Source organism: Pelodiscus sinensis, chromosome 3 (genome assembly GCF_052426305.1).
Source record: "Pelodiscus sinensis isolate ZL-2025 chromosome 3, ASM5242630v1, whole genome shotgun sequence".
Lineage (NCBI taxonomy): Eukaryota > Metazoa > Chordata > Testudines > Trionychidae > Pelodiscus > Pelodiscus sinensis.
Genome location: NC_143054.1, coordinates 19,682,151 through 19,708,233, shown reverse-complemented (window position 1 = coordinate 19,708,233; position 26,083 = coordinate 19,682,151). Strand labels below are relative to the sequence as shown.

General features: G+C 44.2%; 1 protein-coding gene across 2 annotated transcripts in view; it reads right to left on the bottom strand.

Annotated features, from left to right (window-relative positions):
- LDAH (lipid droplet associated hydrolase) overlaps positions 1 to 25,491 on the bottom strand; it is a 213,828-nt gene extending 188,337 nt beyond the window's left edge. The window contains exons 1-2 of one of the 2 annotated variants that reach the window (XM_006131859.5): positions 25,301 to 25,491; positions 15,392 to 15,550 (exon numbers count right to left, since the gene is read on the bottom strand). In XM_006131859.5, coding sequence (XP_006131921.2) covers positions 15,392 to 15,550; positions 25,301 to 25,334 — 193 coding nt within the window. In that variant the 5' untranslated portion in view covers positions 25,335 to 25,491. Of the gene's footprint in view, positions 1 to 15,391; positions 15,554 to 25,300 lie in introns of both variants that reach the window. The other variant, XM_006131858.5, reaches the window with a different exon arrangement.
- Between the last annotated feature and the right edge of the window lie 592 nt (positions 25,492 to 26,083).

The following is a 26,083-nucleotide window of genomic DNA, read 5'->3' as shown; positions in this document are numbered from 1 at the left end:
TCCTTCTGTGTCATGGACCAATCAATGAGTAACGTACCATTGTTTAAAAAACAGCTCCATAGCTAAGGATGGTTCCAAAATTCTTAAAGCTGTACATTACAATAAAGGTATTTTCCCCTCTTCTGTCTCTGCTGTATTGCTCAGCCAATCCTGCAGGATCTAACCTTCCAAAAGGTTCCATCAATCAAGGATCCTCTCCATTAGCAGAGGGGATCCAAACTTCAGAAGGAGAACATGCATTAAGTTTCTGATACAAAAATTTCTGTCCCTGTGATTTGACAGAGAGAGAATCTGACAAACCATTTGCTATGTCTACATTGGGAAGGTTTGGCAACAAAAGTGCTGTTGAATTGCAAAAATTGCCAAAAGTGAAAAGCAGTCAAACCATTCCTATTGTTGACATTTCATGACCACATTGCTAGCTCCCCTGTCCACAGAGAGAGCAAAGCAACTTGGGTAAGGATCCCACAGTGCATTGTTACAGAAAAGCAAAGTTGATCCGTGCACTTCTTGGGATTCCTTCATAGCTCTGTGAGTTTTCCATGCTGAGGAATGTAAAGCAGCACAGCAGTTGCTCCAACCCTCCCCCTGCAGCAACAGAACAGAAGCATTCCAACAATCTGTGTTTTGCTTGTTCCCCCAAAGGAAGCCTCTCACTCAGCTGTCAGATACTTCCCAGAGTTTTGAAAGGGAAGAAGCTCATGCCTGCAGGTCAGCAGAGCTCACAAAACACTGAGCACAGTCATCAGGACAGGTTTGTGGGATACTGGTGGAAGCCAGTTTTCTGGACAAAAATAAAGTCCACACTAGCTCTCTGTTGACAATAAAGGGAGGGGGGGGAAAACACAATTGTGTCATTATAATTAGGCAAGTCAAGCTTATCTGTGGATGTATTATGGAAGTGCTGATCAGAGAAATTACATTATTTTGACTAAAAATGTTATAAGTTAACCCTGAGAATAGGTTCAAGATAATGCACTGCTTTGCTAATGGCTCAAAGTCTAGAAATCATAGATTCCAAGACCAGAAAGGACAACTATTATCACCTAGTTTGATCTCCTGTATAACATAGGTAAGAAAACTTACTTCAAAATAATTCCTAGAGCAGAACTTAAAAATACCCAATCTTGATTTAAAAATTGTCAGTGATTATATATATGCACCATGACCTTTGTTAAACTGTTCCAATGGTTAGTTACTTTCACTGTTCAAAATTAACATCTTACTTCCAGTGTGAATTCGTCTAGCTTCAACTTTCAGCCCTTGGATCATATTATACCTTTCTCTGTTAGATTGAGAAACCCATTATTCAATAGTTGTTCAACATGTACTCATGGGCTGTGATCAAATCTCTCTTTAACAGTTTCTGTTAAGCTAAATAGATTCAGCTCCTTAAATCTATCACTATAAGATGATTTTCATCACTCTTCTTTGAACCCTCTCCAAGTTATCAACATCCTTGAACTCTAGACACCTCTGTATTCACAGTATTCTGACAGCAATTGCACCAGTGCCAAATAAAGAGGGAAATAACCTCTCATCCTGCTCAAGATTCCTCTGATTATGCATATTATGATTGCATTAGCTCTTCTGGCCACAGCATCAATCTGGGAACACATGGTCAGCTGATTATCCACCGTGACTCTCAAATCTTCCCCTGCTTGGGGAAGGAGACACGTTCAGGGAAGCAGGATAGATTCTGCCAATCTGTAACCATGGCCTACATCATAGGCATCAACTCCATCGGTGCTCTGGAGTTGGAGCACCAATGGAATAAAATTAGGGAGTGCTCAGCACCGTCTGGCAGCCAAGTGCCCCCTCTCTCAAGTACCTCTCACTTGCCAGTGGCCTGCCAACTCCTCTCAATTCCAGAGCCTCCCTCTCACATCAAAACAGCTGTTTCTTTACATTGAGGTTGCTCAGGGAGACAGGGGGAGGAGCACAAGACATGTCCAGGGGAGGAGGCAGGAAAGAGGCAGAGTGGGGGCTTGGTGGAAAGGGTGGAACAGGGGCAATCCCGATGTGAAATGGGGACAGGAAGAAGTGGGGAGCGCATCTGAAGGAAGGGATGGAGTGGGGGCAGGAGTGTCAAGCACCTTGCGGCTAGAGGGGAAGTTAGCATCTATAGCCTAATTTTCTTGTTGCTAGTAATACACATTTACATATAGCCACATTAAAATGTATATTGTTTATTTGAGCCCAGCTTATCAAGCAATCCAAATCGCTCTGAATTAGCGGAGTGTCCTCTTCACTACTGATCACCTCCCAAATGTGAGAGAGATCTGCAAACTTTACCAGTGATGATTCTATCTTTTCTTTCAGGTAGCTAATAAAAATGTTAAATAGTAGAGGACCAAGAACCACTGTGGGATCCCACTAGAAACACAACCATTCAATGGTGATTCCTTTTCTACAATTACATTTTGAGAGATATAAGTTAGCTAGCTTATAATATGCACCAGGTTAATGGTGTATCTTTATAAATGAAGTGTTGCTGCTTGGGAGCAGAAGAAAGAATTATGTTGACTTTTTTTCCCAGAAGCTTCAGGGGGTAGCCGAGTTAGTCTGTACAGGATAAACTAAAAACCAACAACAAATGGCCTGGTAACACTTTATAGACTAACGAAACATATACAGTAGATGGTATCATTAGCTTTTGTGGGCACAGCCCACTTCTTCTGTTTCCCTTCATTTCTAAGTTTGTAAAATTCAGTCATTTGCAAATGCATCTCAGTTAGCATGAGAATCGGCAAGATGCTACCTGCACTATATGTGTCACAACAGTGGAGAACTGTGTCCTTAGCAACTATTTCCCTCAACTTGTAATTGTTGGAAAGGGATAAGTTATTTTGCTCTCCAAGGGGTATTTCACCTGCCTGAATATCCCCTGGTCATTAAGTTGTAGTGCTGGACTGTGCTGATGTTTCCTGTTGCTTGTTTCATTTAAGTACAAATATCAAAATTGCCAGAGTACAACAGAGGTTCTATTCCCCTTTTCAATCAGTCCCTTCCTCTCATCCCTCAGCAGGGCTAGCAAGGGAACAATCTGTTTAAAGTACACAGGAAGAGCCACGTTCTAATATCAGCAAGACCACCAGAGCCAATGAACTACACTTACCCCAACTTTAAGGTCCAAAACCTCTTTGGTGGCCCATGTTGCATCACCTGTTAGGTTCAGCATCCATTGGCATGACTGCTCTGGAACTCTGGGTGGAAACCAAACTAAAGCTGGCTTTCTCTGGCAGAAGCCATGAGGCACGGTGGAGCTGGAACACTCACTGTCCTCCTGAGGAATGCTGGAGGGGTAAGGTGCCCCCCCCATCCCTTCTAGGTGTCTAGTAGAATGTTCTTTGTACCACAAACTCCAAGGCAAGTACTAAAAGTGCTTCAAGCACTAAAATCTCTAGGATCCAGCATCAGATTGGTGCCCTAGGAGGACCTGGCATAGCGTGACCAGACACTTTGTGACCCACTCCTCCTCACATGCCCTGGAACCTCCCCACTGCTGGAAAGTCATCATCCATCCCCTCACAGCAGAAGAGATTAATTCCTAATTAAATCACACTGTTTAGCCAATTAATCAGAGCAGAAATACTCACTGCCCTGAACTCTACTGAGTGGAGAATTTTCTTGCCTGCTGTTAACAGACTTCTCTGGGTACACGTTCACCAGCAAAAAGTATCAGAAGGAAAGATGTTAAAAGAACTGAAGGTCCAGGAGCTGAGTCAGTCATGGCTAATGATGGGACATCTACATGGAGATCTCTGGACTGAGCCATCAGGAAGGATGAATCAGCAATTAGGGTGCTAATCTGGGAGACATGCATTAAATTCCTTTCTCTGCCACCAACTTCCCGAATAGCATTCGGCAACTCATTTAGTTACTCTGTGCCTCAGTTTCCCTATGTGTAAAATGGGAACAATCTCTTCCTCAGAGGGCTGGTATGGGAATTAGTATACTAAAGACGGTGAGGCTTTTGGATATCACATTAAGAGAGGTCAGTACTTAGGGTAAAAACAGAGAGTACAGTGCTGAGAGATCAGATAGCACATGCCCATATGAAAACAAGCTGGTTCTTTTGGCTTCATTATCTGAACAGAACAGGACATTATTTTTACCCTGTAAACATAAGGCATCCATAAGTTCTTTAAACAGCAACAGCATTTATGTGGCGTTCATCTGACAAATCTCAAAATCACTTTACAAAAATTATTTAGCTGAGTCATAGAATAATTATCATCTCTACTGAAACCAGCCAATGGGAGCTGCTTGTTGAAATAACAGTCAGCCAAGACTCAGCCAACAGTCTCCTTGGCTCAATTATTCAATGAAGCACATGACCAGGCAAGCAGGCAGTCTGTCTGGCTGGGAAACATTTTAAGCTCTCCAGGCAGGCAGGCTAGTTTGGCAGCTGACAAGTAAGTCTCTTGACCACAGCCAGCTGCTTCTGGCACCCCAACCCTTTCGTACCCCAACCATCTCCCCCCCCCCCACACACAACTTACCCAAACCCTCTGTCCCCTCTATACCTCCTCCTAGATCTGGCACCCCAGTCTCCTATGCCAGATCACAATCCCCTCCTATCCTAGGTCACATCCCAAATCCCTGCCCTAGGTCACTCCAGTCCCCTGCCCTAGGTCATAACCACCTCCTTCCCCCAAAGTCCCTCCCAGACTCCAGTCACCCTCCTGTACCCCAATCCCTTACCCCAAGCTCCCTTCTGCACCCAACCTCCATCCCAGACCCCGTATCTCCTCCATTAATATCATGGAAGAGTGAGGCCTTGGATCACTTTCCAAAATCTTGGAGTACCTCTCTGCCCCCCCCCCCCCGGTCAAAAATTATTGCCCATCCCTGCTTTAGTGTATCTAAAGCAAAATGCATGACAATGTAGCACTTTAAAGACTAACAAGATGGTTTATTAGATGATGAGCTTTCGTGGGCCAGACCCACTTCCTCAGATCAAATAGACTATTTGATCTGAGGAAGTGGGTCTGGCCCACAAAAGCTCATCATCTAATAAACCATCTTGTTAGTCTTTAAAGTGCTACATTGTCCTGCATTTTGCTTCAGCTACCCCAGACTAACACGGCTACATTTTTATCATTAGTGTATCTAGTGTTGCTCAAATGGAAAACTACCCAAGGATGTTTTAGTATTACCTCTAGAAAGAAAATAAAAGGTCAGACACTACAATACTTCATGAGAACACGGGTGATGGTACAATATTGGAATCAGCATCACAGATGCCTCTAGAGGAGGAGAAAAATGTACTGCTATTTTCTTAGGGAAATCATAGTTTTATTTTTAATTTGTTACTTGTCACTGAACATTATTTACAACTTTAACACCACACTTGAGAACTGGGCAATAAACTGGATATGCTTTGTAAATAATTTTTTTTTAAAGGCACAATATAAATAAAGGAAGGTGTCCATTTGGCATCATAAAGCTAATCAAGGAAGGTGTCTGTTTGGACTGAAGCCAGTCAATTATTCTGCTACATTCAGACTCCTTACATTTCACAGGTAATGTCTGAAAACAGACTTTCACAAAGTGCCGCTATTACCAAAAGAGTTTGATTACATTTATATGTCTTTGACTGCTTGCACCCCATGTAGTGCATTCTAGAAATGTTTTTTCTTTGTCTGAAGCAAAAAAAGAAGTTTCACAAAACAATAAAACATATTTATGCTAATCTTTCAAACAGCTCCCTCTTCTGGCATATCCGTTCAATTCTATATTCAAAAAAGCATGAGTTGCTTATTATCAGTTGTTAATTCTGTTTGGTTTGTAATAAAAAGTGTCTGGAAAACATATGGTGAGAACTGTGAACAATAAACACATCTGACTATCAGCACTTTCAGTAGCATTCTTTGAATTGAAGAGAAACTTCGCTTTCCTCACTCAACACACAAGATTGATTGTACAGACTATTGTCAGAACAGTACAAGCTCCAGAAAAAAAAAATTTAAATAATTCCTGAGTAGCACAAAGGGGCGATTCTACCACTCTTACTCATCCAAATTATTATTCAGTTTTCTATCGCCTTGAATGATGAAAATAGTTAAATATATGGCTAACTTAAATCATGTGAGAAGAACTACTTCAACTTCAATGGGATTACTCTCATGCTTAAGATTAGGCACATGCTTAAGTGCCTTGTGAACTGTCCAAGTGAAATCCTGAGGACAAGCACAGAGCAACAAGTAATGGTAGTAGACTCTAGCCCTAAACTGTTAGAGTTAGGGTATATCATCGCTTCAGGCTAGATCGACATGCAGCAATCGATCCAGTCAGGCTCAACTTATTGCATCTAGTATAGACATGATAAATCAACTACCGAGCGCTCTCCCATTGACTCCCATACTCCACCATGACAAGAAGAGTAAGTGGAATCCACACGAGAGAATCGGCTGTTGACTTACTGCAGTGAAGACTTCACAGGAAACGGAGCTAAGTATGCCAACGTCAGCTAAGTTATACACATACATGAAGTTGCTTAATTTAGGTTGACGGCCCATGGTAGTGTAGACAAGGCCTTGGAAAAGATACAGCAAATGAGCTCTTACAAAGCTTTACATACTAATTTAAAGATCTAAACTACTTCAGCAAAGCACGTGTGTGTATACTTAAAATTTAAACACATTTCAATACATCCCTAAGGACTAGTGAAGAACAAAAAAAGATTAAAACGGGTTTAATTTCTTTGTGGAATCAGGATATGGTGCTTAATTCATTAACTATCAGACTACAAAAGTACCTCTTCATACTGGCAAGCAGTTACTTGAATGAGTTGCTTAACTGAAGTCTACTGAAGTAGTGGCTTCTTTGAGTAACTGCTCACCAACTCAAGAAGCTCACAGTCCAGACCTAGATTTCCTGTATCTTCACAGAAGTGGGAAAAAAACAAGAATTAATGTTTCCAAGTCCAACACATACGTACCAACTCTGTGGATGATCCAGGACTGGGGCACCCCTGGGGAAAAATTAGTGGGTGTGGAGCACCCACCAGTACCAATCTTTTCCCACTACTCCCCCCAATCTCTGGCACACTGGCACCCCCGCACTTATCTACTCCTCCCCTCCTTTTCAGCATTTGTGAAGCACCGTGAACAGCTGATTCATGGCATTCAAGCTCCAAGAGGGAGGAAAAAATCAGGGATAGGGTGCCCTGGGGGAGGAGGTGGGGAAGAGGCAGAGCAGCAGTTAAGTATGGGCAGGAACTGGGGAGAAGGGGTGGTTTAGGGGAAAGATCTGAAGTGTGGAGGGGCAGTAAACCCCCCACAATATGAGAAGTCAGTGACTATGGTCCAACAAATTTCTAATGGATTACATAAACAGATTTTTGTAATCATTTCTACAAAAATCACATTTCCCTTAAAACTGTAATTAGATTTTTAATTCCCTTAAAAATAAATAATTTATGAAAGCAGCCAACTAGACTTTATCCAGCAGTCTCTGATATTCTTTACCCTTTGACAAGTTGACATCCAGAGGAAGTGAAAATAATAGATTAAAATGGTATTGAAATATATTTCTGGTTTTGTACATTATTGAATGGAAGTGAAAACTTAAAAAAGTACTTCACTTTAAATTAGAATTTACTTACATTAACAACATTTTATTTCAGGACGACACGTGGCTAAGGCCATTAATTCTCAAACATCAAAATTTTACTCACATGAATATTCTGACTGCCTTACTCATATGAGTAGAATTACACACATCCCTAAGTACTGGCAGGATGAGTATCCAAGCCCCCAAAACATCTTTACAGGGTATGTCAATCTTTATTGAATAGAAAACCATAAGCAGCTGCCGTGTGACAGTCTTAGATTAAGAAGAGATTCAGACCAGGCTAAATCTTACAATGAAAAAAGAAATCTAATATTACCAAATCACTGCATACACTGGTAAAACAACACGATGATCCAATACCCTAGAAGCAATCCAACTGCAAACAAGCAGATCAAAAAACTTGGCAAGAGTATTTTACATGCACGGCAAAGAATAAAAACCTCAAAAGATTCTTGTATATTAATGTATTAAGCTTGTGCAAGCACACCTTACCACAAAAAATGTTATGATTTATATTACACGTTATCAACCATGAACTAAACTTCCTGGTATAAAACCACAAAGATGACAAAACTCCCCTGTTTACATCAATGAAATCAAGAGTTAGGATGTTTGAAATGGAGCTATTACAAAGTACTCCTGCAATGAAATGTAAGGAAAACTTTGTGAAGACTGAGCTAAACAGCATAGAGGTTATATAAGTTTGTACTCTATTTATTTACTAAGTTGGTGTTTTATAAATACACAGACATAAATAGACAGACACTCTTAAAACAGAACAAGAAATTTCCATCAAACTCTGTGGGCTCCAGTTTCCAATGAAGCCAAATGATGTTAAATATTGTTATTATAGATTGTACATGCCACTGCTAATTTTACAGTAACCAAACACTGCAAAATAAAAAATAAATTTCCATTATTTTTCTGATGCTATCCCCTAGAACGAGCTATAGCCCTGATCCTGCAAATATATCACTTTGCTATTGTGAATCTCAGACGTTCCAATGGGACAGGTTTGTCGAAGTAAAATTGAGCATACGCATAATCATTTGCAGAATCTACATCTAATTGTGCCCCCCAATCAGGAGTACACTGCAGTAAAAGTGTTAATACTAAAAGAGTCAGAGCTCTTCCTACAGTTGGGAAAAGCATTGAATTATCGTGAATATATTAACTAACCTATTCTAACATGATGTCAAACAAAATTTGCACCAAATGTGGACAAAGACAATCCTATTTAAAAATGCATCACCTGGTCATAGTTACATCAGGATTAATTCCACTAAAGTCTATGCATTTTAACTGCTGTAAGACACTCTCCAGGGGCTTTATCTTGCACCACTGAACTCAACAAAACCTTTGTATTGACCTCAATGAGCACAGGATCAGGCAGTATTTTTGAACGACCTTCTGCTTTTACAAGTCAAGGCTGGGAGCAATTTGACCCTTTAGGTATGGTTTTGATTAAATAATGAAAAGGAAATAAGGATACAGGACATATTCCCAAATCCCCTGCAAAGTTTGGGCCTGTTGCCATTGACTCCGGTGGGAGCAGGAGCAGGGTCCTTAGCGTGTTGGTATCTTTCCTTTCTGTATGCTACAAACAGTTTGATTTGATTACACATAAAACAAGTCATATGCTTGAAATTTATTAGACTGGAAAAGTATGCACCAGATCACTTTAATAAGCAGAACAATGAATCATCATCTATATTAGAACTAACCATATTCAGTTCAAACCAGCGAGTGCCTGGCTCCACATCCTCTGCTTCTGGGGCGAGACTCACCCTTCTGCTCTTGCCTGTATTTTCCATTCATCAACCCACCACTCAGTCACCCTTTTGCCCTTTCTTGGGCTGCCTCACCAATAAAAGGAACAGACCTATAAATACAATCCTTTCAAGTGTGGAAATTCCAGTGCTGGGGAATAATTACTTATCATTTTGTGACTCAAACAGTTTACAGAAGCTAGAGGGAGAGAGGGATGAGAAGGGGAACCCACTTAATTCTGAATGTTTTTGTCTGGGAATATGTTGATAGGTAATCAGAGAGCCCAGATTTCCACAAGGCCTGCTCCAGTATCTTAGATGTTCCACAGTTAATAGAGTTTTTGTTGAATTATAAATACAGGTCAACTCCTTTTGAATGTCTGGGAGTTTATGTTTCATTTTTCTTTCTTCTTTTTGCAGCTTTTGAAAGTTTCCTCGTCATTGGACAACTTGCAGTTTGTCAAAAAAGAAAAAACCCTGGACATAATGTATTCTATTGCATTCAACAGGAAAATGAAAAAGAAAGAGAGAAGAAAAGCAGTGGGGAGCGAGAAAAAAACAAAAAGCAAAATGGAAAGACCAAAAAGATCTAAACATTTGGGAAAAATCTTCCAGAAAAGTTTCAAGATCCAAAATGTCATTCCATTTCTAAATCCCTGGAATAAAAGAGTACTTCAGTATATTCTGACAATTTTTTGTTGTTCATTTATCTCCTTCAGCTAATGGAAACAAAGAATGAAAACCATCCTAAAAATAAAGCACAGATTGAATCTGAAATATAGCATTTGATCCTATGTAAAGCTTTCCCAACTTTAGGGGGATTTTATGCTCTCTCATATGATATCAATACTGTAGCATCTCGGCATTTCTCAGTGTGTGTTCACAGCAGCCATGTGAGGTAGGGAAATGTCTATCTGATCTTACAGATGTGGAATGGGGATAAAGATTATTATTTACTATTATTAGTATACTACAAACTGTAAGAAAAAGTTGACTAATGGTCAAAAGTATTTAGGTGCCACACCCATTGACATCTATGTAAATTAGGCCCATAATTGCAAGATCTGAGTTCAAGTGACTTGGCAGCCAAAATCACGCTGAAAGTCTATGGAAAAGCAGGGGACTGAACCCAGACTCCCAAACACTAGGTAAACGCCATAAAAAGTAGATCAACGTTCCTGATCCAATTTGCATTTTTGGCAGCACAAACATCAGTTACCAAGAAAATATTACTAGATACTAGCTGTTCTAAGCTTTTAGAAAAAGTGCTTTAGAACATGACTTTCCAAAGTTAAAATGAAAACATCTACTTTGCAGAAGAGATGTTAAAGTGTATATAATTAGCTAATCGTGTAAGCGCTGAAAAATGTCAGCAGTTACACACGGGACAGCAGGCAAATCCCTGAGAACCAGTGTGCACTGGGAGCGAACATTAAACCGGCTCCCAGCAAGAATTGGCTATTGGCTCCCAGAAATTACCGACTATTGGTACAGAGGTAGCAGCGCAGGGCAGCAGCCGGCTCCCCGGGAGCTGGATCTGGAGTCACGTGTACCCATTTTGGTATGCAATAAGCTCATGCTTATCGGTTACCAGTTTAAACTCCTTCACTGTTAAATTCCTAGTTTGCAGAATAGCAATAAATGAAGAGATGAAAAGTTAACTTCTAACATTTAACATTCTAATATTTTAAGTAGACATTAAAACATTAAAACTTGATTTTATATTAGGGATGTACAATCCTGATTAAAAAGTTAACCAGTTAAACAGAAGGTTAAAAATTCTGTTTAACTAGTTAACTGTTCTCCCTCTAGCTTTTGCAAACTGTTTGAATCGCAAAATGATAAATGATTATTTCCCCACAGTGGAATTTCCACACAAGTTAACTGGTTACCCATAGCATTCCTATTTACATTTTAACAGCATTAACCCATTCTCTCTTCACCAATGACCCACCGTGTTAGCAAATAGTCAATGGACAGACATTCAGAATGTAACAATCTATATAACACGGAGTCCTATTATATGCAGCTCACACAGCAAGACCTACAGTTAAAATTTTCTAACACTTTAAATTAAAAGATTCTTTTCAGTTGCTTAGATATAAAATATTGCAAAACTGTATGGGCCGAAACTTTGTATGTTAGTTACCAGCTTAAGGCACTTTCCAGACTTTCTGGAAAGTTTCAGCTAAAACAGTTCAGTTGCTTTCAAAAACAAGGTGAGGGGGAAATACATTGTTTCGGCCATGTTAAAAATTCTTACAACTACCTTACAATTGTTTTGGAAAGAAACTCTAGAGTCTCCGTGCTTTGCAGCAGGGAACTGAAATTTGGCACGAGGGTCATGCTTGTTTTAGTGATGTGCCTCATTTTGGCCTTATTTAAAAAAAGAAAGAACCCAAATCATTCCTAGTTATAAACTACTGAAAAAACTGCACTTTGTATATGCTCAGTATTAAGAATGTGGAGGTCTAAAGAGTCTGTCCATACCAAGCATACACCATCTCCCTCACAACCTTTATATGTTAACCAGATGGCAAAAGCACCATCCCCACAAACCAAACAATGTTGCATGCACCATTCTAGGGCTGCGTAGGCCTCCTATGATTGCTCCTCTCCACTGTTGTGTGTCAGAGTGGGGCTAGGTACAAGAACTGAGAGCAGGCAGATTATCGACTCTGTGCACCAGTGCTCCCTCCGCCAGGCAGAGAAGTGGAAACATCATGACTCCTTTGCATAGGGATAAGAAAATGGCACAGGGGTAGAAAAGGAGCACGTGAGAAAAGGAGTCAATAATGCAGATGGTTGAAAATTTCCAAACAAAACTTTTGGGTTTTGATCATAAAATACTAATTGTTAAAATCCCAAACTCTTCATGGGAATTAACTGGTTTGACAACACTTCCATTGGGAAAGGCTTTCCAGGTCCAGGATGTAATTGCTGGTTAAAATCTATGCCAGAATATCTGATGGATAGGGCACTCACCGGGGATGAGGGAAAGCAGCAGAATTTGAACATCCCACCCACTGGTTACTGGCTAGTTAAGGCAGATGTCTCTCTGGTTTTGCATGAAAAACTCTGAAAAATTCTGGTTTCACTCTGATGTAGAATGGAAACATTTCTGAAATCTCTAAAAGTTTCATGGGAGGGGGAAACTATTTCCTGCTCTAGCTGGAAGTGGGAAAGAGCAAGGAATACAGATGGAAACAGGGGAGTCAGGGCTGGGACTGTTGTTGAAGGGGAAGGGAGTATCAGGGGTGAAAAAAGAACTTTGGGGAAAAAAAAGAGTATACGACCATGTAATTAAAGACGATCATAATACTTCTCACAAGAGGACCAAAAGAAGGTTGCACAGGAAACCTTAATTCCAGCATTTCCTAACTTTTGAGTGCTTGGAGAAAAAACTTGACATTGGCTTTGCTTCAGTCAATATTTAACTTCCCAGGTCAAAAAATATTGACAATCACCTTAAGAGAAATTAATACTTGCATAATTTATCTTCAGAATTGCATCTTGGTTGGTTACTCTACAGCTGCTACTGCTAGGGCAAAGACTAGTACTGTAAAGAGATCACTGTATCTATGGTAAAAGTTAAAAATTGAAAGACGCTTTAACACATAAGAAGGTACTTTGTTAACTGCTAGGAACCAGGAGGTCATTATTGCTACTATAAACTGAAAACGGAAAAAACAATCATCTGGTTATGGGGCTGGGGGAAAGCCAAGGGCTCTCAGCTCCTCCAGCTGGTTACTGACTGCCAGGAAATGCCCTCACCATCGTTCATTATTCTTTGGTCCAAATCTTGTTTAGCAGCCTGTTTCTTTTTAAAAAAATGTTTTCACAGACAGGGGAACTTCCAATTTGTACAGAAAATAAATGGCAAAAACGTGAATCAACTGTTGGTAAAGGCTCCCAGACCGCAAGACCAAATGTTGCTATGAACATTTCACTTCAGTTCCTTCCGGGTGTTTGCTTGGTCAAAAGAGTTACAAAGTTTCTGCAAAATAGATCTCTCAAAAACTATATAGCGCTGCATCCCTCTGCTTCACAAACAACAATTCTTTTCCCTTTTCCACCACTTGAAGGCAGGAGCAATGTTTAGGAAAGTATCAACAATATACAAGGAACATTTATTTAATTCAACGGACCTTTTTATCTTTCCAAAACTACATGTGTTGAAAGTAGACTGCATGCTACAGACTTTGGTCCCAATCCTGTTCCTTTGAGGAGCTCTGCTGATTTCAGTGGGAGGTCTGCTCAGACAGAGGTCACTGTAGGAACAGATTCTGCCACCCTTACTAATGTTACCTAGTACCTTTTAAGGAATGTAAGGCAACAGTTGACTACTCTCATATGCTTATCGGGTAGTCGAGTCAACTACTTGCTTCCTCCCCCCGCTGCCTCTGTCAGAGGCAGTGGGAGAGGGGGATGCATTTAAACTTCAGAGTCACAGCGGATGTAGAGAGCACCCCTCCCCCGTATCGACTAATTGAATAGTCCACGGTAATTCCATCGACCACTCGATTAGATGATTAACCTCAATTTAACATCCCTAGTACTTTTCACCAGTTGTTACCTTGAAAAGGTGGCACGGGGCTGATTTTTACTCATTAGGAGCATTATTTCTCAATGATCAGTTAAATAGTGAAAATCTTAACACTAGCTGATGCATTAAAATGAAATGATCTCCCAACTCCAGTACACGCCACACAAAACATAGTGCCCAAATCCCGAAGAGATATGCCCAGAAGTATCAAACACACAGCTCTAGGGGAGCCTTCCAGAACCTGCATATGATTCAAATGATGGAAATTGCATGGCTGTTGTTTTTGGTTTTTTTAAACTTTGCTTTGTTTTGCTGTAGAAATGGAGATAACATTTTAGGGCATGTTTTTAAAACACTTTTAAATATGTAATATGCTTTTCACCAATCACAGTCCAGAAATAATATATATTTGTATTCAGTGTATTTCACACAATTTACATTTAGAGACCTGATGCTAAGATGCCAAATACCACTGAAATAAGACTAGCACATCTATTTTTAATGATGCAACTTGTGTCCAAATACACCATACCCCAAACAATTAACCATTTTTTAATCTGTCCCTGAATAACTGTATAGCCCTAGAGAACATTTAAGAACTTTTTTAGTCAAACACATGAAAAGGAAGTAGAACACCACAAAGGTTGTTCATTGCCTTACTGTTTCTCAGGCAATGATCATTAACTCTGAAGTACAGTACTGTGATAGAGAGAGAATAGAGTTAAAAGGTACCAAAAGAGTTGGCCCCCTCCTCCAACATAAGCAATCACTATTGAATTCACTCAACATAATAATAATTGTTATGGTATACTTGGTCATTGGAGGCTAGCACTTGCTTTCACTAATGTCATTGGCAAAACTCCCACCAATGATTTTGGCTCTTAAATCTTAATTCTATTTAATCTGGCAAATATTATCAATTTTGTTTCTACAAAATATAAATAAATGTGAGCAGTAATCTTGGATATTTTTAAGATCATTTGATCTAAAGGGTAGTTTAGACTCAAAATCTAGAATTGCTTTAAAGAAATCTATAACAAAACTAATATAAGAAATTATTTTATTTTAAATTGCAGTTGGAACGTTTCTCTGTAACTTTAACGATTCACTGGACGTTTGTGCAAGGCTGATGAGGTAACATTATACTAAAGGACAAGAGTTGCAAAGTGAAACTGACCAGAAAGAAGAGCAAAACTGCCCACTGTGCTTCAACTATTCAAGATAAATATGATGCAGAAAGCAAGTGAACTGGATAAGAAGCACATCAGAATTTGCACATTTTCAGTTTTATTCATTTAAAGTACTACTTGTAATATAGATCTTAAGAAACCAAATGAATGAAGACTTTGTGATTAAAGCATCAAGAGTTTGGGTTCTATTCCTGCCTCTACCTCAAATTCCCTGTGTGATGTATTGGATAATTTTGTCATATTTAATTTTAACCACCCACCAAGTGTCCTTTTCATGACAGCATTGGATTTTTTTTTAAACTTACCTGGAATAATCAGAAATAAGAGTCTCGGGAGAGTTTTACTTTCAGTTTCCAAGAGGTTTTTCCAAGGCCCACACTTTAAGACTTGAGTAGCAGCTCCACAACAGTAAATAAATTCTTCATGCAGAGGGACCTGCTCTTCTGATCTTGGTCTCCTACTCTCTGCTAAACAGAAGAAGAGGCTGTTATAAATAAATTATTTACTGATATATTGTAATTAGCACTTCACACACGCTGTCATTAAATTATAAATAATCAAATAAACCCAGTTCCTACCTCCAGTGTTCCACTAAAATAACAGCTGCTTTTGTATAAAGATACAGAGGTCACTAAGTTGGGGGTACAAGATGCTCGTACATATTGATCAATTGGGGAGTAACACGGTACAATTGTTATCCCTGCTACATGTCTGGGTCAGTCCATCTTGCATTACATTTTATGTTGCAAAGCGTACAGTGCAAAGACCTACTGAGCTTTTCTGGACAAGAAGAAATCACCCCCAGTGCTATATATTTATAAGTCTCAGATAGGTAGCCGTGTTGGCACCAATCCTTCAGCTAAGGATGTGAACAACTAGTTGACTGTCCAATAAGCAAATGCTTATTGCAGCGTTTCTTAAACTGTGGGTCCTGACCCCTCGGGGGGTTGCGAGGAACTGAGAGGCTGGTTGCAGCAATGGAGAGGGGGGTCGCGAGCAACTGAGAGGGGAGTCGCGGTATCACAAGCTTGAGTACCCCTGGCTTATTGGATAGTCAACATACTAGTAGACTAGTTGCTCCCCCTTGCTTCCCCCACCTTGTTGCCTCTATCTAAGAGGCAGCAAGGGGGGGCGGGGTGGGAAGAGAACGGGATGCTTCAAAGCAGCAGCGCTGCATGGAGCCCGGGGCCAGACCCTGGGCTCAATGTGCCCATGTGCAGCCCGGGGTCAGGTGGGGACCCCCCCACTAACCCCCGGCTCCATGCAGTGCTGCGGGTTTGAAACGCCTTGGGGAGCACAAAGGCCCAGTGCTTTCACCTTTGAAGTGTAGCAACAGTCCCAGGGCTACATTTCAAAGGCGGAGGCACCCTTATAAACTAATCGAACAGTCAATGCAAATTGCATCAACTATTCAATTAGCCAATTAATCTAAATTTAACATCCCTACCTTCAGCCACAAAAGATCGCATGTCTCCCAGCTCAGAGACTCTTCGTTGTTTTTACATATTTACAGTTTTTATTTTTGGTGGATTAGCAGGAAAGAGATCAACAGAGAAGGATTATTTTACACTGACTAAAACAGGACAAGGAGAGCATCAATCAACACGCTTTCAAAAATGAGAGTAACTCCACTGACTCGGATGCTTGAAGTCAGGCTAATACCTTGCTGAACTGAGGCCACAGTAACACGAGTGGGTTCTGTGCTAATGCACGATAGATGCATTGCTCCAAACTTCCTGTGTCACTTCTTAGACAAATCACTCATTAACTTTTCCATGCCTCAGTTTATCACACCATAAAATGGTAAAGAGTGGTGGGAAGAGTGGTAACAAAGCACAACGTTTATATAATGTTTTGATAGCTGTACTTGGAAGGCTCTAATATTCAAAATGCTATAAGCTATATAACAAGACATGACTGCAAGTTGACATTACCGACAAAGTAACCAAAGTAAAAGCATCACCATAAACACGAAGCGGTCAGTATAAAATCTTAAGTACTTTAAGCCTTGTTCTACACTAGAGCATTATTTCGAAATAACCCCCGAGGTCAAATTTATAAGCAGAGCATCCACATTACCAACCCCATTATTTCAAAATAACAGGCCGCTTATTTTAAAATCTGTGCTCCTGCTTTTCTTAGGGAATTACACTAATTTCGAAATACAGGCAGTCCCTGGGTTACGTACAAGATAGGGACTGTAGGTTTGTTCTTAAGTTGAATCTGTATGTAAGTCGGAACTGGCGTCCAGATTCAGACACTGCTGAAACTGACCGCCAGTTCTGACTTACATACAGAATCAACTTAAGAACCCCAGGCGTCCCCAAGTCAGCTGCTGCTAAAACTGATCAGCAGCTGATTCCAGGAAGCCCGGGGCAGAGCAACTCTGCCTGGGGCTTCCTGTAGTCAGCGCTGCTCAGTTTCAGCAGAAGCTGACTTGGGGACGCCCGGGGCAGAGCAGCTGGGGTGCTGCTGGGTTGCTCCAGTAGCGCCGCTCCTCAGCACTACTGGAGCAACCCAGCAGCACCCCATCTGCTCTGCCCCAGGTGTCCTGATTCAGCCGCTGCTGAAACTGACCAGCAGCGGCTGAATCAGGACCTGGGGCAGAGCAGCTGGGGTGCTGCCGGGTTGGTCCAGTAGTGCCCAGAGCGGGCGCTGCAGGACCAATCGGCAGCGCCCCAGCTGCTCTGCCCCAGAGTCCAAAACAAAAGCCTGGTCTGCTGGGGGGGGGGGGGAGAGCACACTAGCTGCGCTCCCCCCCAGCAGACCAGGGACACGGGGAGCAGAGCCGCAGCGGCAGCGGGGTGCCGCGCCTCTGAGGCTTTGCTCTGGCAAAGCCTCAGAGGCGAGGGACCCCGCCGCGGCTGCGGCTTCAGTCCAGGAGCCTGTGGTCTGCTGGGGACGGTCCCCAGCAGACCACAGGCTCCCGGACTGAAGCCGCAGCCGCGGGGGGGTCCCGCGCCTCTGAGGCTTTGCCAGAGCAAAGCCTCAGAGGCGCGGGGGACCGCCGCTGCTGCCGCTTCAATCTGGGTGCCTGTGGTCTGCTGGGGACCGTCCCCAGCAGACCAGAGGCACCCAGACTGAAGCGGCAGCAGCGGCGGTTCCCCGCGCCTCTGAGGCTTTGCTCTGGCAAAGCCTCAGAAGCGCGGGAACCCGCCCGGTGCCCCTGGTCTGCTGGAGACGGTCTCCAGCAGACCAGGGGCACCGGAGCAGCTTACGAACGGGGCTTTCTCGTCCGACTTCCGGGGTGAGAAAGCCCCGTTCGTAAGTGCGGATCCGACGTAAGTCGGATCCGCGTAAGTCGGGGACTGCCTGTAGTTACCTCGAAATAACCAGAGTGTGGAAAGCTCAGGTGTTGCTATTTCAAAGAATTGGCCTCCAAAGTCTCTCCCAGCTGCAGCTCTGAACGCTCTGGCTACACCTGGCTTCTCCATTGTTCTCCTCCACCTGCAGAGCTTAAAAATCCCAGCAGCAGCAGAAGGGCTTGTCCCACGTGGTGAGCTGTGAAAGCTCCATGCAATACAGCAGCAGTCGAGGCAGCCGTAAGTGACCCCTACACTCCATTAAACCCTCCCGCAGCTGCCACCACTACTGCTGCTCCCTCGGCTGCCACTGGTCAGAGATGCAGGAGAGCTCCGACCTGGACCGGTGTGGAGATCCTGAACCTCGCTGAGGTCTGGGGAGAGGAGCCCAACCTCCAGGGTCTCTGCACCAGGAAGAAGAATGCAGAAGCATATGACCGGGTTGCCATCAGCCAGGCCAACAAAGGACACAGCTGGACACTTGACCAGTGCCAGATGAAAAAAAAAAAAAAAAAGAGCTCCAGCAGGCCTACCACAAGGCTAGGGAGCAGAGCAGATGCTCCTGGGCAGCACCACACAGCTGCCACTACTACGTGCAGTTGGATGCCATCCTGGGAGGGGAACCAGCCACATGCCTGGCTGTCATCATCAAGTCTGGCCAGGACACACCCACCATCAGGCTCCAGGAGGACAAGGTGGTGGAGGATGAGGCGGCATAGGATGCAGCCAGCCAGGTGACCATGCCCACAAGCCAGGACCTGCTCCTCACCCTGGAGCTGGTCTCCTACTAGGACATCTCCAAGGCTTCGGAGGAACCTGGGGAAGGAACTTCAGATGAGTTCTATAATTTATCTACACCCGGAGGCAGGCGACAGGCTGCATGCTCCTCTCTTGGCCTACTCAGCCTGGGGGCTGCACAACAGCCTGTGCAGATGGGTGTACGTGATGCACCAGTCCGGAGCACTCAGTCCCATGATGCTCTCACACAAGAAACCCTTGGTCCTGCTCACAAAGTTCCCGGAGAGGCCTTCCTTATTCTGTGAGATACCTGTGGTGGGACACCTTCCCACGACAAGCAACCACTAAGGCATCTGGGGTCATGGAACCACATAGCAGTGCTGCATACAGCACAGGGTCATACCATAAGAACAGCCATACTGGAACAGAACAATTGGGCCGCTAGCCCTGTATCCCGTCTAGCCCAGTATCCCATCTGCTGACAGTGGTGAATACCAAATACCCCAGGGGGAGGGAACACAACAGGAAATCCTCACTTGATTCCTCTCCTGTCTCCCATTTCCAGACAAACAGAGGCTAAGGATACCACTCCTACCCATCCTGGCTAATAGATTCATGGAGATTAGGTCCATCAATGGCTATCTAGTTCTTTTTTGAACCCTGTTAAAGTCCTCATCTTCACCACATCCTCCGGCAAGGAGCTCCACAGGCTGATTGTGCACTGAGCAAAGAAAAAACTTTCATTTGTTTGTTTTAAACTTGCTGCCTATTAATTTCATGTGATGATTCTTATCTTGTGGGAATAAGTAAATAACTTTTCCTTATTTACTTTTTCCACACCAGTCATGATTTTATAGACCTCTTTCATATCCCCCCTTATTCTCCTCTTTCCTAAGCTGCAAAGTTCAAGTCTTTTTAATCTCTCTTCATATGGGACCCGTTCCAAACCCCTAATCATACCCACACTCAGTCAGCATCCACTCCCGGTCAAGCACGGTGATACAGAGGAACCTGATCCCATGCATGGGACCTAACCAGGGGATGAAGAGGTGGGAAAACCAGTATCTCTATCTCTGGCAAGCAGCGTCTGTTGCTCATGCACCCTTCCCCAAACACAAACCCTGTCCTCCAGCCAGCGAGGATAGAAGTTCTCTCTCTGCAGGATGCCATCAATGCCAGACCCAAGGTGTGAGGGATACAGTAGAAAGCCAAGCCTCTTTCTGTCTCTCCCGTATGACAATGAATATTGATGGGAAAAAGCGCAAAAGCGAGGCAATTGAATTAATCCAAACTAAAAGGGCTACTGACATAACTCAAGAATAATATAATGCCTGCTAAACAAAAGAAGCGTGGAACTGGAAATCAAGGAACCAAAAATAGTATGTCAGAAACAAAGCCTAACTGTTGAACAAAAAATGAAGGGAAGGGCAATTCCAGCCATCACTCCCTTTTGGAGTCCTTTTTAAGAAAAACAACAAGAGCCACTTTGGGAGGAAAATTGATAGAGCAGGCAGATGCAACCATTATTGACTGAAAGAATAGAAAGGAGTGAGCTTTCCATTATGACTGCCCCCTTCCTCCCCTTACATCTCCTGGCACCATGGGATCCAGCATAACATCATTGGGTCTTAAATCATTAGAGACATGTAAGTGTAACCAAGGGTATGTCTACACTAGGCCCCTAGTTCGAACTAGGGAGGCTAATTCAGGCATTCGAAGTTGCAAATGAAGCCCGGGATTTAAATATCCCGAGCTCCATTTGCATCTTCCCGGGCGCTGCCATTTTTAAATCCCTCTCCTTGTAGAACGAGGTGTACCGGTAGTTCGAATTAGAGATCCTAATTCGAACTACCTACTCCGTGCCGTGTGTAGCCGCGGGCACGGAGTTTGGACTAAGGGGGATTTAAAAATGGCGGCGCCCGGGAAGATGAAAATGAAGCCCGGGATATTTAAATCCCGGGCTTCATTTGCAACTTCGAATGCCTGAATTAGCCTCCCTAGTTCGAACTAGGGGGCTAGTGTAGACATACCCCAAGATCCTGGGCTCACTGGTTAACCTTCACAGTTACACGCAGGCTGTAGTTCAAATGCTTTAACCTTTTCTCTTCCCTCTCTCTTTTCCCTGTATCATTAATAAAAGCATTTTAAATATTTTAATGATGCATTCGTCAAAATAAAAGGATGCGTTACCCTTGTTTTATTAAATTGCTCAATACTCACAAATCTACAGACTTCAGTACATGGTAGTGGTTTTGTTAGAAAATCAGTGATGTTAGCTGGGATTCACTCTGAGGTAATAGAGTTCAAAATCTAGTCTAACTACCTTGCTCTGAAGAGTTTACATACAATCTGATCCTACAATATTTTATTCACAGAAGCAGTGAAATTCTGGTCCCAGTTAAGTCAATTACTAGACTTCTTTAGACTTTAGTAGGGCCAGGATTTCACTTAAGAATTCCAATGGGACATGAATGAGGACCACCGACATGAATAGGAGTTCAAGGATCAGTTAATAAATCAGACCAAAAAAAAAATAAAAGAAGGAATACAAGAAATTTAGTTTGTATTGATAGGCCAGAAACATGTCCTTTTGGTTAGGATGTCTTTTCTTGCTACAGTTTTAATACAGCAGGACTTGGATTTCATAGCACGTGCATGCTGTAGTGTCAACTTGGAAGCAAGAATGAATGCCAGAAGAAAGGACAATTAAGCTGATAAGAATTTATATCGCAAACATTTCTAATTAGTATCTAATAAAAAATACTATGAAACAATACTCAGCAATATTATTGCACAAACCCAGTGTTTTAGCTCCAGGCTGCTGAATATTTTCGTTATGATTTATCATAACAAACTACTGAAAAATATTGTCAGAAAAGAAGTTTATGTTCTTCTGCCCAAGTGAGGTCAGTATTATCTAGCCCTGTAAAAACAAAAACAAACAAAAACTGAGGGCCACATGTTCAGCTGGCATAAATCAAAACCTCTCCACTGACACTGTCTTCAGACATTAGATAATGGGTGAGCAAAAGGGCCTCCACAGGCTGAATCCGGTCCACTAAGCAGGTGGATCCAGCCTGCAGAGACCCTGCTGCTCCCCTACCCCCAGGCCAATCAGGGCCTGGGGCTGGGGGGAGCTGCATGAAGCTTCCTTCGCCCTACCCTGCGAGGAGCCCGCGGTACTTCAAATTGCCACGTGCTCCTCACAGGGCGGGAGGAGGCTTTCTGTGCTCCCCTACCCCCAGGCCCTGATTGGCCTGAGGGTGTAGGAGCGGGCCAAGCCTCTTCCAGGGCATGGGTGCTTAATGGGAAGGGGGGAGACAAAGGGGCACCCCCATCCCCAGACCAATGATGGTCTAGGGCCGGGTAGCCCCACCCCTTTCTGTTTAGGCCTTGCCCCTCCCAGGGTGGCCCAGGGCTACTTCAAAAAAAATTTAAGTGGCCCCAGGGCAAAAATTATTTCTCACCCCTGCATTAGATTATAGTTGTAGGAAGAAGAGAACCTGAGGCCAGATCTACACTAGCGGAGAAAAATCAATGTAAGATAAACAACTTGAGCTACATAAATTGCATGGTTGGATTCGAGGTACCTTACATCAATTTTCTGTGACAGCCACATTCTCCTGTCAATTTCCCATACTCTCTGCAACAGTGAGGAGTACAGGCAGTCCCTGGGTTATGTACAAGATAGGGACTGTAGGTTTGTTCTTAAGTTGAATCTGTATGTAAGTCGGAACTGGCGTCCAGATTCAGCCGCTGCTGAAACTGATCAGTTTCAACAGCAGCTGAATCTGGACGCCAGTTCTGACTTACATACAGATTCAACTTAAGAACCCCAGGCATCCCCAAGTCAGCTTCTGCTGAAACTGATCAGCAGCTGATTCCAGGAAGCCCGGGGCAGGGGCTTCCTGTAGTCAGCCACTGGTCAGTTTCAGCAGCGGCTGACTTGGGGACGCCTGGGGCAGAGCAGCTGGGGTGCTGCTGGGTTGGTCCAGTAGCGCCGCCGCTCCTCGGCGCTACTGGACCAACCCAGCAGCACCCAAGCTGCTCTGCCCCAGGCGTCCTGATTCAGCCGCTGCTGAATCTGACCAGCAGTGGCTGAATCAGGACGCCTGGGGCAGAACAGTTGGGGTGCTGCCCGGTTGGTCCAGTAGCGCCCAGAGCGGCGCTACGGGACCAACTAGCAGCGCCCCAGCTGCTGTACCACAGGTGTCCGGAGCAAAGCCATGGAGCACGGGGGCAGCGGGACAGCCCAGACGCGCAGTGGCTGTCCTGCTGCCCTCGGGCTCCGTGGCTTTGCTCTGCTTTTCTCCCCGTCCCCCTGGTCTGCAGACCAGGGGGACGGGGAGCAAAGCGGTGGAACACGCGGGCAGCGGACAGCCCAGACGCGTCTGGGCTGTCGGCTGCCCGTGTGCTCCGCGGCTTTGCTCTGCTTTGCCCCCCCGTCCCCCTGGTCTGCAGACCAGGGGGATGGGAGGGGGAAAGCAGAGCCAAGCCTCGGAGCGCGTGGGCAGCGGACAGCCCTGTCCGCTGCCCACGTGTTCCGCCGCTTTGCTTCCTCTCCCTGGTCTGCTGGAGACCAGGGAGAGGAACGGCCCCGTTCGTAACTGCGGATCCGACATAAGTCGGATCCGCGTAACTCGGGGACTGCCTGTACCATAGTTCACATGGCCAGATAATACTAACCTCACTTAGTTAGCTACTTCTCTTGCAAAGATAGTTTACATAGAGTGCTGAGAGACCTCTTTCCCAGCACTTATACCATGGTCACACTTTGAGTTTAAAGAACTGCACTTTAAACTGTTAAGTGCAGACAAAGCCCAAGATTTAGGGACCTCTCTCTGAAAAGGTGGTATGATTTAGGAGAATAGTTTTCAAGCTTTTCAGATTACTGTACCCTGGAGTCTGATTTGTTTTGCATTCCCCCAAATTTCACCTCACAAACTGCTGGCTTACAAAACCAGATATAAAAATATAAGTCACAGCACACTATTCCTGAAAAACTGCTCTCTCATTTTTTCCATATAATTATAAAATAAATCAACTGGAGTATAAATATTGCACTTACATTTCAGTGTATGTTTTATAGAGCAGTATAAACAAGTATGAAATTTTATTTGCAGATTTCACTAGTGTAAAAAACACTAGTTTTTTTAAGCCTTTTTTAAAAGTATGCAACTATTTAGACAAGTTGATGCAACTCCTGGAAGACATGAGTACCCCAGGGGTACACAACAACCTGGTTGGTAATCATTGGATTTGTATATACCCGTCATTGGTATCTCCCACAGGCTAGTTTAGGGAGCTTCAAGACCTAGTGTACAAGTGTTTGTGCACTGCATCTAAACTCTTCCTGGGCATTGTGCAGGGAGCCTAAGTTCCTGAGTTGGGTTAGCATCTCTCAGTGTTGATCCTATTATTTTCTAAGCATCTAAAAGTAAAGTGCTATAGTACTCAGCACTGCAATACCTAAATCCCTTTGTCAGTCCCACTCTTTGTTTATAGGGATTTAGGCCATGGAGTCTTTCTTCTTATTTTCTAGAGGCATCGTGTCCGTTTCAGATGTTATTTAGATAATATCCTAAGAGATTTTACCTGAGAATTAGTAATATCACAGGAAACAGACGACTGGGAACATTATTTACCACGCTGATTTTACTGAATGCATAGATGCATACAAATCTGTTCTGGCAACACTGTTAGTGAATGAAGCATTGAATACAATATGCTCATACAATTAGCATCCCTGCTTTGTCATGGTGTAAATATTACGGTACACATGACTCGATATGTCCTGCGCTCTGACTGCACGCAATATTGTGGCACCACCCCTATTCTGTCTCGCACGACAGAAAACGCCTGCATGCAACGTTCGCTAGGGAAGTGGCTGTTTCTTGCGCGATGGGGATGGTCCACATGCAGAAGCGGTCTGTGGGCATTATCCGGAACTGGAACTGATGTGTCCCAGCAGCCCCGCCGCCCTGTCCCCTGCACAGCTAGGAGCCCTGGCCTGAGCGCCCGGCAGGTGCCCGGCACAGCAGCTCCCGGACGGACAGGCGGCCCCCGGCATTGCACTACTCCCCTGCGTGGCGCGGCCCCGCCCGGGCAGGAAACGTCGCTTGGGAGCAGGCAGGGAGGGAGGGAAAGCCCTGGCCTGGACGCCCCGCCACGTACCTTCCCCGGCGGCTCCCAGCATGTCCACGGCCATAGGGCTGCAGGCGCCGGTTGCCGAGCCGCTTCTGCCAAGCCGGGCGGAAGGAGGGCAACTCCCCGCTTCTTCCGCCCGGCAGCGGAGGCAGCTCGGAAGACGCCCGGGCGGGGAAGCCGGGCGCGCGCTGACGCCCCGGCCCCGCGCGTGCGCGCGACGCGCCTCCCGGTTGTTTGGCGGTTGCGGCGCCTCGGCGGACGCACGCACGTGCCCCCTCCCAGCCACCGCGCGCTGGTGACCGCTGCCGTTAGGTGCCCGTGTGGAATGGGCTGGCAAGGCGCTGGGGGACAGCACCCGGCACGAGTGTTCCATCTGAGCTTTTCCATCCCCGTGGGGATCTTTTCCATCCCGGTGCTTTCTGTGCACACTGAGGCGTGTGCCAATGTGCACCACAAATAGAAAGAAACCCCCCCCCCCCCCCCATCCCCTCTCACACACACACCTGTGTGGGTTCTGCTGCTCAGCTGGGGGCTTTTGTCACACAATCACACAGCTAACAGGGAACACTGCCTGGCACCCTTTTGCATACCGCACACAAGGGCACTGGTGCTCCAATGCATAACCATACTGTCCAGCTGCTAGGATCCCCTGGCAGCATGGCCCCTCCACCTGCACACTTCACAGAGGAAAAGGAACACCACTGGTGCAAACTGCCTGGCCTTTTCCAGTGACTAACGGTGCCCAAAAGTGTCCCTTTAGGATCTGCTTGAGGGTGACTTGTCAATACACTGCTTTTCAGCCCATCCAGA